The sequence below is a fragment of the Hyposmocoma kahamanoa genome, unplaced genomic scaffold (assembly GCF_003589595.1).
Source record: "Hyposmocoma kahamanoa isolate Upper Pololo Valley unplaced genomic scaffold, ASM358959v1 98719, whole genome shotgun sequence".
NCBI classification, from domain to species: Eukaryota; Metazoa; Arthropoda; class Insecta; order Lepidoptera; family Cosmopterigidae; genus Hyposmocoma; species Hyposmocoma kahamanoa.
Window position 1 is genome coordinate 1 of NW_020655647.1, and position 14,475 is coordinate 14,475.

General features: G+C 35.3%; 1 protein-coding gene across 1 annotated transcript; it reads left to right on the forward strand.

The window, feature by feature from the left end:
• Positions 1–1,805: 1,805 nt before the first annotated feature.
• LOC113238886 (putative inactive phosphatidylinositol 4-kinase alpha-like protein P1) lies at positions 1,806–13,484 on the forward strand (the record flags this gene model as incomplete). The annotated part of the gene is made up of 7 exons (XM_026475738.1): positions 1,806–1,887; positions 3,392–3,592; positions 4,452–4,584; positions 8,636–8,713; positions 9,862–10,091; positions 11,409–11,536; positions 13,338–13,484. Coding segments are annotated over exons 1-7 (999 nt in total), but the record flags the coding sequence as incomplete, so codon positions are not given.
• Between the last annotated feature and the right edge of the window lie 991 nt (positions 13,485–14,475).

A 14,475-nucleotide genomic window follows, 5' to 3' on the forward strand; every position in this document is an offset into this window, starting at 1 on the left:
ATGTGAACTGTATAATGCTATCTCTTTCTTTTTTGATGTTTCGAATCGTCCTGTCGTAGAATAATGTTAAAGTGCTTAATATTATTTACATTCAGAGAATTTTAACGGCAAAAAAAGAAAAGTATGTAATAATGTAATCTGTGCAAATTACGTTGTTTTCAATTATTTTTCTGCATTTTCATGAAGAAAATTAAATAAAACAAGCTGAGTCTTGATTGTCACGTTATGAATTCGGAATTATAGTTTAGTGTTTATTTTATTTTATTATATTTGGGGAGCTTACAGCTACTTTTACAATATAGATTTAAGTATGATCAAACAGATGCCAATTAAAAGCTTCCACATTTGAACTTAAGAAAATAATCTTACAATAACACAAGCTTAAAATTACAATGATACATCTAATTATGAAAACACAACAATCGCCTTATAAGTCATTTGATAAGAAGTTATCAATCATAATAGCTTTTACATTTATAACGCTATTACAGAAAAGGTCTATGCGACCGTCATCATTGAGCTGGTTAAATAATGTTAATGATCTTGGCAGATAACTATTACCTCTAAAATTGGTACGGCCAACCGGAACATGGAGCAAATTATGCTTTCGAAATGCTCTAACTGGAACTTTGAGTAAAATGTTACTAAGGAGCTCAGGACAGTCAATCTTACTCTGAGCGATGTTCAACAAAAAACAGGCATCGGCTATATTTCTTCGCAGGTGTAAAGGTAACAGATGAAGTTTTCTACAACGATATACATATTCCAATTGGGGCAATTTAAATTTGTAATTTAAAAATCTAGTAAATTTCTTCTGTAATTTTTCAATTTTATTAGAGTAAGTATCATAGCTAGGATTCCAAATTTGGGATGCATACTCAAGATGGCTACGAACAAAAGTGCAGTAAAGGATTTTCAGGGTTTTCATATTTTTAAACCGTTCTGATGTACGAATGATGAATCCTAAAGCTTTGTAAGCTTTGTCATATATGTAAGAAATATGCTGGTCAAACAATAACTTACTGTCATGAATTACACCCAAATCAGATCCAAAGGCATTCCTAGTAAGATTACAATTTTTAATTTTATAAATATAATTGAAAATATTTCGCTTTCTAGTAAAATTTATATAATAACATTTCGATACATTTAAGTCAAGTTTGTTAGTTGTACAATATATATCCAGTCTTGCTAAATCTTCTTGTAAAAGAATCGCGTCTGAGATATTATTAACAACTTTAAAAACTTTCATGTCGTCAGCAAATAATAAGAACTTTGAATTTATTAAACATGATCCGATATCATTAATAAATATCACAAATAAAAGGGGTCCCAGTAACGAACCTTGGGGAACACCAGAAGGAATAGTTACCCATGAAGAAGCAAAGCCATTGAGTACTACAGACTGAGACCTACACAAAAGATACGATGTAAACCATCTAAACAAATCACCATGTATACCGAGAGTTAATAATTTAGATAATAGAAGATTATGATCTATACGATCGAATGCCTTACTATAATCTGTGTACACAGCATCAATCTGGTTACCTTCGTCCATATTAAAAGTCAAAAACTCATTAAAAATTACTAAATTTGAGACTGTGGATCTACCTCGCAGAAAACCGTGTTGTTGCGGTATGAGACTTGACTTGATAGACTCATATAGATTGTTAAACACCACACGTTCCAAGACCTTAGCAAGTATACATAATTTAGAGATAGGCCTATAGTTTTCTATTTTGGTTTTGGACCCCTTTTTGTGGATGGGTGTTATATATGCCGATTTCCATATAGTGGGCACGATGCCTTCATTAAGTGACCGTTTGAACAGAATAGTGACTGGTGTAGCAAGTTCCTGGGCACAATTTGTTAATAACGTAGCAGGTAAGGTATCAGGGCCTGCTGACTTATTACGATCCAGGTCAACTGTTATTGTCGCCATCGAGCATATAGATGTCGCTGTCATAATTTTACGAAATGAACATCGCGTATTTTTATTTAATGAGAAATTATGTCCTATGTACTATTAATTGAAGAGATACATGTAAATAAATAAGTTTAACTTAATTTTTAATCATTACAAATCAATATATTAGGGGTTAAAGTATGAAATTGCCGTTTTATTGCAATAGGTTCTTTGAATTTTCATAGAATCTTCATGGTTTGAGGTTTTCGAATGAAACTTTTTTCAAATGGTTTCTGTGATTTTTTTTTTTTAAATTTGAAACATTTCAATATCGACTTTCAATAGTTTTTGTTATTCAATTTAGACAAGAAAGATGGATACTGCGAAAATTCGAGTGATTTTTGAATACGAGTTCCGACGCGGAACTAACGCGGCAGAAACAGCCCGCAATATCAATGCTGCGTTTGGAGAGGGGTCTACTAATGAACGCACCGTTCGATTTTGGTTTAAACGCTTTCGTGATGGAAATTTCGACTTAAAGAACGAGCCACGAGGAAGACCGCTCACACAGGTGAATAACGATGAATTAAGAGAGATAGTGGAAGCCGATCCTAGTCAAACTACCCAGGAATTAGCGGCATGGTTTAACGTTACCTTACCCACAATATTGACTCACTTGCGTCAAATCAATAAAATAAAAAAATACGAAAAATGGGTGCCTCATAATTTGACTGATCTGCAGAAAGAAACGCGTGTTGAAACTTGTGTTGCCTTGTTGAACCGGTACAGAAATGAAGGAATATTGGATCGAATTGTAACATGTGATGAAAAGTGGATTCTTTATGATAACCGGAAAAGAAAAATGCAATGGCTGACCCCAGGTCAAATGCCACAACAGTGTCCTAAAGCAAAACTTACCAATAAAAAGGTAATGGTAACTGTTTGGTGGTCTCAGCATGGTGTTATTCACTATAGTTTTCTCCGATCTGGTCAAGCAATAACGGCAGATGTCGATTGTGCCGAACTCCGAACCATGTTGACAAAACTAGCAGTAAAACAGCCCCGACTCATGAATCGATCTTCACTATTATTGCTCCACGACAACGCGAGACCTCACACAGCACGAGAAACCATTTTGACCCTTCAGGAACTGCAGTTAGAAACCATTCGTCATCCTCCGTATTCACCAGACCTTGCTCCAACTACCATTTTTTTCGTGATTTGGACAATTATCTACGTGACAAGAAGTTTTCTTCCCAGGAGGCAGTACAAAATGCTTTCACACAGTTTGTGCAGTCTAGATCGTCGGAGTTCTATCGCAAAGGCATTAATAACCTTCCCATTAGATGGCAGCAATGTATAGATAATAATGGCAACTATTTTGATTAAATAAATTTGTTAAAAATTTAAAAAATAAACAATTTAGATTTTCAGTACAAATCGGCAATTTCATACTTTAACCCCTATTATCTGTGTTTCTAGCCTGGTCTCAAGTAGAAATCTTCACGGAGGACGCAGTGACCACTGCAGTCGAGTGTTGGCAATGGCTGACCACATCCCGACCAGATATGGAGCTGAGATTGTTGCAAGAGATTTTCGCCGCTTGGCAGTGCACTGTGGATCGCAAAATGGGCCTGTTCTCTAAACAGGCCGAGGAGATCAGTCCGTTGGCTGCTTATGAAGGTATTTTTTTAAATATTCAAAACACGTTCTTTTTTGTGAACCGGAATTCGCTGCTCCGGAGCACTAGCCCGGAGAGCTAGTAGAGGATAAGCTAGATATCCTCCGATTCCTCCAGCCGCTTAGGTTATTGGGAAAGTGAGCGTGCCTTACAGCTCCGCCACCAATGAGGAGATTTGATAGTGGACTCAGAGTCGACGGCTTAGCGGTGGCAACAGCCATTTGTCAATCGTGGTATAAAATTAAATAATTTATAGTTTTTCGCGTTGCTTAGCCGAAATCCATGTTAATAAAAATTAAAGTTAACTACATGAAAAAAATACTCGAACTGTACTAGCGGAGTATCAAAGTAATTTACTTCCATTTTTGTAAAATTAAGTAAAGATAAACAGATTAGGTTTTCAGGTTTTTTTTAGGTTAACTTAATCTAAATACAAATAAAACAAATGTAAAAGTTAGCGTCATATTAAAATAAACAATAAAAAAGGAACCTTAATTATTGTATGACTACCTCCTTGCTCGCGTGTCTTGCGCACCGGTTTTCATGGTGTCACCGTCTCTGAGGTTCTGGGTGGAAAAATCTAGATTTTTTATGTTTTGCGTTTTTGTTGTACCGTCGTTTCCGATTTCCATAACATAAGTGCTTAAGTTGCTTTGGGCTCGGAACAACGTATATGATGTTCTCTAATATTTGTTTATTTATATATTACACAATTATCATAAAGCTATACAATCAAATCTTACAACTCTGTTTATCCAGCGCCCACAGTACAAAACTCGGGGTTGGGTGTGAATGGACTGTGAGCTAGTCACATTGACTTGTTAATTACCTATACCTTACTTTTTATTTTAATATTAACAGGAGCAGTACTCGAGCCTCGTCCACCATTCGTAGCGCCACATGCTGTATGGGTGCGATACTTGTGCGAAGTTGCAGATACTGCCAAATACAACAGCCTAGAAAAGGTTGAAATGCTTGCCAGTTTGTTACACAGGTCAGTATCATTTTCATCTGTGCATATTCATTATATACACGCTCATCTGCCGGGCACATAGTACACACACGCATACACGAATACGCAAACACCAGTGGGCACACACGTTATTTTAAAAAATTTAAAATTGTTTATTACTTTTTTTAGAAGCCATGGTAGCCTAATGATTTGACCTAGCGCCTTTTAAATAGAGTTTACTATGAGCTTCCCTGCGAACGAAAACATCGTTATGAAACCTGCACGTCAAAGGAGGGTTATCAGGCCCTCGGAAGTCCCTAACACGCATTGGGCCAGCATGGTGGACTATGGCCTAAACCCTCGCATGGGTTTAGGCCATGAGGATACCCGTGCTCAGCAATGGGACTTGTAAATGGGTTGACAAAGTGAAGTGAAGACTTTTTTACACATACACACATCAAAAAAAGTTTGCGATCAATAGCATAAGCTCCTATAATTCTTTAAATTTAACTTTATCAAGAAAAAATCTATGTTGTATGCTTTCTTTAAATAGGAATACCCTGTTTGAAATTAAAATATAAAACTATTTTTTATTATTTATTTTAAAAAATTGAGCCATTAATCATAATGTAATAGTGATAGAAATTTCATAGAAAGAAAAAGACTGTTTAATTAAACTTAAACAACAATTTATTATTAAAAGGTGTGAATTCAATATAAAATAACTCCTCCCCTGGCTCGAATACATGCGAAGATCCTCCTGGGCATGCTGAGGATCAAGTTATCCAGCATTTCCTGGGGTAACCTATCCCATTCTTCAATAGCGGCTTCCCTGAGCTCTGGAACTGTCTGGGGACGTGGCTCACGGTTCCATACTGCTCGTTTAAGAGCATCCCACGCGTGCTCTATTGGGTTTAAGTCGGGCGAGCCGGCAGGCCAGTCTAATCGTGTGATATCGTATTCTTGAAGAGCAGCATTGACTCGTTGAGCTCGATGTGCGGGCGCAATATCATCGACCAGTACAAATTGGTGCCCATGGTTTACTCGGAATGGTCTGACGATATCATCAATAGCAACTGCTTTGTACATGTCTGCTGTCATGAAGCCCCGATACGGGATCAAAGGCGTTCTAGCTCCAATCATAATGCCACCCCAAAAGGACACCGATTTTTCGCCTTGCTGAACTGTTCCAGTGGCAGTTCTTTGTCTTTCACGGTCGCCTGGTCTTCTCCAGACACGGACACGTCGGTTATCTGGATGAGTGCTGATTCGGGATTCGTCAACGAAGAGACAGTTTTGCCAAATGTTTTCGTCCTCACCTTCTTCATTTTGCCGAAGTCTAGCCCACTGCAATCTTCGTTGTTGACGTTGCCGGGAATTGAGCGGAGCTCGCCAAGACCTCCGTGCTCGTAATCCAGCCTGGTGCAAGCAATTGAGAACGGTCTGCGTGCTAACTTCAAGCCCAGAGGCGGCCCTGACTTCTGCTTTTATTTTAGTGGCGTTGATTGTTGGATCACGGGCTGCCAGCAATCTAATATAGCGCTTTTGGGCAGCTGTCAAAACAGTTGGGCGACCGCTGCGGGGTCGGTCAGCTAAATTCCCCATTCCGTGATACCTCTGCAACGTAGCCACGACACAGGATTGGGATATAGCAAGTCTGCGTGCTATTACTCTCGTGGTGTATCCTTCTTCCCTCAAAGTTACTATTCTAGCTCGTAAAACCTCTGATAATCCTCTTGGCATTTTTTCAATCACAACTTTCCGCGAAAAATATCTTGAATCGCTTATAATTGACTAAATCAGATTTCTGAATGAGCGTAAGCTAGGACTGAAAGCCTTTTTATATGAAAAAACAATTGAACGGGGTCATTGTTTTATGTTCTAATTTATTTTTAAATAAAGAATCTAACAAGAAGAAAAAATCATAATATAATCTACAGTAACAAAAAAGATTTCAGTTTTTCGAAGTGATCGCAAACTTTTTTTGATGTGTGTACAGCGTGTTGATTTGCATTCTCGCCATATTTAAGAAATTAATAATAGAAATATTAATGCTATATCTAAAAATATTTTAAAAACTTCTGTCCGATATTCTGGCTAATTGTATCTAGTAAAATTTTGTAAAATTGTCCCCAAGTGTATTCACTGCCGAGTGACCCTGCCACTCGCTTCACCGAGCGATGTGTAATCTTTCTCGATCGCTTATTTACCTATTTTTTTTACATTATTTACATTAGTTAGAAAAGTCGACTGAAAAAAGATTTTTTGTAACTTAGATTTAGTACTTACCAACTTTAGGTTACATGAAAGTATTGCTAGAAGTAACTAACTCCACAGCAGGTGGCTCCGGACCGGAGCCAGTCACAGATATGCAGGTAGGCAGTTTCGTTTCAACTTAACACATTCTTCACAACAGAAAAAGCAGAAAAAAGCACTCGTAAAAGCAAACGCACGTAAAGCAAACGTTTCACATTATGCTATAAGAACACACTTGATGGTAATGCAGGGTCTGGTGAACCTGGTAGCGGTTTTTTTGCACTAACTCTAGTTTACATACCAAACCACATAGCATTTCGTGAGAAACTAGAACGTATGCGCGATCTCAGCGGACAGCAGACGCAATGTCAACTGATGATCTACCAATCACGCGCTCGATACGATACTCCCGCTGTCCCTACCCGTACTCTACCACCAAATAGATCTAAAATACATATTTTCTGCCCATAGGTCATTGTTCAAAAAGTTGCCGGAACTGTGGCACGTGTAGTGCAAGTCTTTGGATCAAGCATGGTTACCACCATTAAATAAAAAAAACAAGTGTTTAGGATTATTTTTTTCCGATTTATTTTTTTAGTGATTTAGGTTCAGTTTCGAATATAGAATGACCGCTGTAAATATGGCGAGGACGCAAATCAACACATTGTATACTCCGTCCAACCATTTAATTAACTTTTGACAGCTTGAATTCTAATACATTAGTGATATCCTATTGCGTTTCCGATTCGATTTTTTATAACAATCGATTTTATTTATGAAGAAGTTTAATCGTGAATGTGAGCGGGCTCAAAAAAGAAGATATTGTCTGATTATGATCGTGATGTTGCACTTGACAAAATATATACTCAAGAATTAATAGTTAATGTTAATGAGGATTCAAGTGATGAATCCCGTTCATATGGAGAAGAATCCGACGATTCATTATAATAAACAATAAGAATTTATTATATTTATATATAATTTATTTTATTTCATTATAATTTATTAGAGAGTTACCAAAATTTATCAACTTGCATAATCTTCGTTGCATAATCTGTTGACTCGATAAATATCGAAGCTAAAGAGCACGTCGCTTCACTAAAATAAAAAAAAAGAGTCCAGGATGTATTGTCATTTTTTTTTGTCAAAAGTTAAATAAACGGTTGGACGGATTACAGTCAATTCGGGTAACTTTGAACATTTTTTGCGTTTTTCTAATAATTTAAAATTTATTTACATATAGTTACTGTTTTTTTAGTTTATATTTCTCTATATTTTCGGTGTTTTTGCAAGTTGTTCACTCATAATTATTTGCGCAGTATTATTAGATAAGAATTACATAATATATTTACCACATTAAATTTATTGTACGTGATATTATAACAAATGTAAGAGAACCATAAAATAAAAATGTTAGGATAATTTTCAGAACAGATTTCGGTGGCAATTTTTATTATTTAAATGTTTTACAATATTATCATGAAGTTATTATTTAATATTCGAGTGCAATTTTCTGAAATATTATTTCATGTATAAATATACACGAATACTTAAATAATAAAAATTGCGACCGAAATTAGGTAGACAAAACAGACCTCAATATTACTCGTTACGAAGTTATTTTCAAGGTCACCATCATTCTATTTAAGAGCCAAGCTCTTGGCGGTTTGCAAGGTATTAGTTCTTTTTTAAATGAGCATTACAACATTACAAAAATGGCACAAACGCGATGTAACGTCGGGATAATAGATATGTGTGCAAATATCTATTCAATTGTTTAACCGTGCACTTAAAAATATTCCAGCTTCTTTTCAGCCAGAATCTTTTTTTTTTTTAGATGTCTACCCATTACCGTGGGTGACATGAGAGGTGAACACATTAACAGACACGTGGAAGCTGTTGGAGTAAGATTCAAGTAAGTTGTTGTATTTTGAGACTTCAATATGATTTGATAATATGGAAAATAATTTCTAAGGCTGTGAAGTTTCAAGCCGGAAAATTTTATGACGCTGAAATTTTAAAATTTGTTTTCCGCCGAGATAAGTGCCTGAATTTGTATGGAGAGTATGTCGAAATATATATAATAAAATGTTTTTCTTGTACATAGTTCTTTTTAGACAAAAACGTGATATATTTTCTGGGTAGCCCTCGTAAATGCCTGTCATACAATTATAATCAAATCTAAAACATGTTACACAGTAATGGCGCCACATAAGCTTTACCAATCCAGGCCTCCAATGAACACTACGCCTATTATATATTTATACTAAATTTTTTGGTCACTTTCTGTTTTTTTTTGTAAACAGCCATATTTATATTTATATATATTAGTAAATAATAATATTATGCTCCCCGAATTTTTGTGAAAAACAATAAAGAAACAAAAAACGAAATTCGAAAAACAAAACAAAAACAGAACGTATCGTACTGATCTTTTTTCACTAACAAGAATAAAAAACATATCATATATACATACATATCGACTGTGAACTGGCAATCCGGTACTAACTTAATTTTGACAACTTTACAGGTGAAGAAAAAATCATATAGCATCTGGTTTATTAAATAAAAATACGTAGTGTACATACATACATGTGTAATTAAAATATTTAAAAACTACGTATTTTTATTTAATAAACCAGATGCTATTATAAATGACGTAGACAGTTTTTTTCTTCATCCTGTAAAGTTATCAAAATTTAGATAGTACCGACTGCCAGTTCACAGTCGATATCTCTGGAATATTTATAAAAAGTCATATACGAAAACTTTTGCTTCTTTGAACATATGGAACAATTTAATTATCAACAGTTTCTCAATTTCTTTATGTTTGAATTACTTTTATTTTAGGATATTATATTAAATTAAAATTGCTCATTAGTATTGTAAATAAGATGGATTTTAGTTAGTTTTGAGGTTTTGTTTTACTTTGTAACAAATTAAGAAAAAAATAAATAAAAGGTCTTTTTTACAGAAAAAAAAAGATATATTAATGTACGACCATAACTGCATAAAGCAGTTTCTTAAAATGCGTTGTGAATTGACAGCTCTATCTTCTTTTAGACTTCTATCCTGCGGTCTGTCCCTCCTCCAAGGCGACATCCTACCTCGTTCTCTGGCTCGCAACATTCTCCGCGAACGAGTCTACAGTGTGTCCCTAGATTACTTCTGTCGAGGATTGCAGTGCCCTTCGCGAAGCAGCGGGGCTTTGAGGGAGGATATCATATCTTTGATCAAATTCTGGCAGCTTATGCATTCCGATAAGAAGTACTTGAAATGCAGCGATATTGGAGGTAAGTGAGATAAATGGTGACTCCAGTACCGGCACACTATCATGGCCGTTTTGACAGAATACAATACTGAGGTCAAATCTCAATTCATTATCGAAAAAATATATAATCAAATGCGAGTCGCATTTATAAGTATTGCAAGGGGAAGCTGATTAAAGAGTAACTAATCGTCAATTCGAAACTGCTTTGTTTTGCATTGAGCTTTGACACGAGTTTGCCGGAGGTAGAAGTTGTGCTGGACTGCGATCCCATAAGTGACGATCGTATTAGATTTCATTTTTGAAAATTTCGAATTTTGAAAAACAAATGCCGAGTTGTGTTGTAAAATTATACAATTCCATAAATTTTCCAGCACGTCACTATTGACAACAATGTAAATCAATTAGCTCCTTTAACGTAGTTATGAATTAATGCGAAACTTGATGAGCGGACAAACGTCTAAACGGTCACTATAGCGTGTCGGTACCATAGTATATTTTTTTGTGATAAGAATAGAAGTAAATTACCTTGCTATGCCGCGAACCCAGTCAAGATAAGATCATGCAAAACTGCTGTGCTTGTGTTGATTTTTTTTCATGCAGTTAAAAATAAAAAATAAATATCACAAACGCATCTACAGTCAACTGGATGAGGTCCGGCATCCAGCACAGTGCAAACCGTTAGGTTGTCGAGGTCGCATCAGGCCAGAGTGACAGACAACCTAAACCCTGCCCTTTAGAGGAGGCCCGTGCCCAGCAGTGAGACGTATAGTGGGTTGACGATACTAAAGCATTGATATTTTATATTTGAATTATCGTAGGTTTTTTGTGAACATTTTGACAAGGCAGAACATGGTAACAGGTAGTAAGTTTTTATGGAATGTCAGTATGTTTCACCACCGCCATGATATTCAATTTTTGTTTTGTGAAATTACTCCACTAGTTTGTGAAGAAATACTTTCATAGAATTGTCACCGATGGCGCTACGGCAAAAAAGTCGTTAAAAACCAGAAACAAAGATCCGACAACAAGCACATAAAAAAATTCGAGAGGTCCGCTGGTTCGTTCCGTGACTTAGATGGCATAGCGTCTGGCACGGTTTGCTAGGAGACGTCGGTTCGAATCCGGCCAGATCGAAGGATTTTTTTTTCTAATTGTTCGATCTTTGTTTTTAATAATTATAACAAACTAATAGTTAACTAATTAATTAAAGTTACTTTAGACGTTTAGATATAAGGTTTATATTTGAATTGGCATTTTACAGCTTCAAAATATTTTAAATAAAAATAACATTCGCCTGTTTCTATAAAACTGACACTACCGAACATTTATCGTGTTTAAGGTGAATTCGATCTTATGGGCCCGAGCAGTCAACAGAGCGTGTACATGTCGAGCTCACCAACTGATAACAGATCATCTGTGAATAGCAGTGACATTGGAAGTCGACAAACCACCGGGTGGATTAATACTGTAAGTGCAAGAATTTTTATATATATAAAAACCTCTTTTCATTTTATATTAAATCCCTTAAGAACCGCATAAAGATTGTTTTTCAATTGATAGTTCATTATATAGTCTGTCTTTTTTGGAGACGGAGTAAAATAACATTTATAGGGTTGCCAGTTTTCATAAAATGCTTAAATAGTTATGTAGTTGTTGTCGATAATTTTATCGATAAATTGTGAAATAAGTTAAAATTTTGTTAGAAATCACTGAAATGTGAGTGTTACAAAATTGCCTTCTTTATTCTTATTGTGACAGCTGGCCTACTAGTATCGATCAATTTTTATTCATATACATTTCAACAAGAATAGCCGGATTTGATTATCTGTATTGAATTAAAATGAAACACTTTAAAATAATTTCTTTGTATTTTTCAAAGGCATAATTCTAAATACAGTGCATGTATGTAAGAACTTACAAAAATTAACCATTCAAATGAACTTGTGCTCAGTAATTGGATGAATTATTCAAATAAAACAAGTTCGGTGCCAAACAAACTATTTATTCCTTAAGCGTGGTCAATATGCAGTCGATAGTCGATAGAATATTTATCGACAACAATCACTAGCAGCTCGCAAGCGGGCAACACTTTTACACAATGAACTGTCATTTTACTCCGTCTTCAAAAAATACAGACTATAGTAACATGTTACGTACATTTGCGAATCTTTAGTAGCAATATCAAAGAAAAGAAATATTATCATTTTTGATTATTTCTAACCCTGCTTTTTTGGGCTATATTATTACTAATTATTTTTACTCTTCACAATAGGCAGTTGGACAAAAATCGGAAAAACCTAAAACGTAGTTGGTAAGATAAAAACGATTTGCTAATCAATATTTTTTTGTGTAACTAATAACAATTTGTATTTTTAAATCAATAAATAAAATCTGAGAATTGCAATATTTTTAATCAGTTATGCAAACATCAAGCAGTATTATTATGACGTTATACATAAGTCAACAAAGATACGTCATCGTATTCACTGTTTGCGTATTTTATTGTTTTTTTTTTTGAGGGATCGTTGACAGTAGGCATTCAATGTGTAAATTTCTCGCAAGTGGCCTGTGTAGAATGTCTACTTTATCGAGTTCTTAGGTTTTCGCGATTGTTACACATAGGAAATGAAACTATTTTTCCGGATTTAAATCGCGTATATTTATTTTTTCAAACAAACCAACGTTTCGGTACCTTTACATGTCCCATGGTCACGATTGACTGACACGGCCATCCGTGACCATGAGACGTGTAAAGTTTGAAAAAACAAATATACGCTATTTAAATCCGGAATTATATCAGTACAGAGTACTGAAATCGGTTACCGGAAAGTGCGCAAACCCGGATTCATCCCCTAGTTCGCCACTATACGGAACTTGATACAGGAGATAATACAAATCGGTTCTCACTACTCAAAGTATATTGAGAGAGAAAAACGCCTTGAATTGGAGAATAGCAAAATCAACCATTAAAACAATTGCTCCTAGGAAATGAAACTATTTTTCACGGTTGACTGACCGTTTCGTTTCGAAAATATAAAATCGAACTACAGTCGATCTTGACTGTAGTATCCGCAGTCGAGACCAACGAACGAAATGTACAATGTCCCGAGAATAAGCAGCATCTTGCACATCGGTCGTTGTTCTACGGACGAGTAGATGTGCTTGTTGCAGGTCTTTGGTTTTTATTTCTTAACGATTTTTTTGCCCATTAATTTTAAACACTTTTTGAAAACTTGTCCGATTCCTCATTAACGCTTTTGGTTCCCAGGTGCCAATGTCAACAACGACTTTGAGTAGCGGGGCAGGCAGCATAGCGGGCAAGCGTTCCAACCGCAGCGTCAAACCACCCGCCAAGCCGCAAGACCAGTTCGTCAAAGACTACGTTAAAAAGAGGAACCTTATTTTGGAACTTATGGTGAGTTCACTCGATATATCGACCCCTTCTATTTGAAGTATCGTATGTCGAAATTGCCAAGTTTACAGGGGAGCGTCTACAGTTTTGAATTCTCTGAAAAGAGCATAACACGTGACTTTAGCATTTCACAGTTTTGTTCGGCAAAGCACGTTACTTTAAAACTCATTCTCGAATAAAACTGAGAAATGCTAAATTTACGTGTTATGCACATTTCAGTGAATTCAGAACTTTAAAACGCTCCCCTGTAAACTTGGCAAGTTCGACATACGATACTTTAAGTAGGAGGGATCGATATAAGGTAATAAGAATAAGACGTTTGACCTACCATCTCTCATGCAATCCAGATTCAAATCTGGGCTCGCACCTCTGAATTTCTCAGAATTTATGTGTAAATTTAATTTGAAATTTACCATTAGCTTTTCGGTGAAAGAAAACATTGTTATGAAACCTGAAGGCCTAACCATAACCTTTCAAAAAACAATCTTATTTCAATGTAAGCTTATTATAATGTTACTTATATTCGTACCATGACAAACCTATCAATGCAATGTGTTATTGCTAAAGTGACTGAAAGAACGAATGATTTCTCAATATTGTCTATTCCCAATATAATAGGAAAGAAATAACGCGATGTGAACTGTATAATGCTATCTCTTTCTTTTTTGATGTTTCGAATCGTCCTGTCGTAGAATAATGTTAAAGTGCTTAATATTATTTACATTCAGAGAATTTTAACGGCAAAAAAAGAAAAGTATGTAATAATGTAATCTGTGCAAATTACGTTGTTTTCAATTATTTTTCTGCATTTTCATGAAGAAAATTAAATAAAACAAGCTGAGTCTTGATTGTCACGTTATGAATTCGGAATTATAGTTTAGTGTTTATTTTATTTTATTATATTTGGGGAGCTTACAGCTACTTTTACAATATAGATTTAAGTATGATCAAACAGATGCCAATTAAAAGCTTCCACATTTGAACTTAAGAAAAT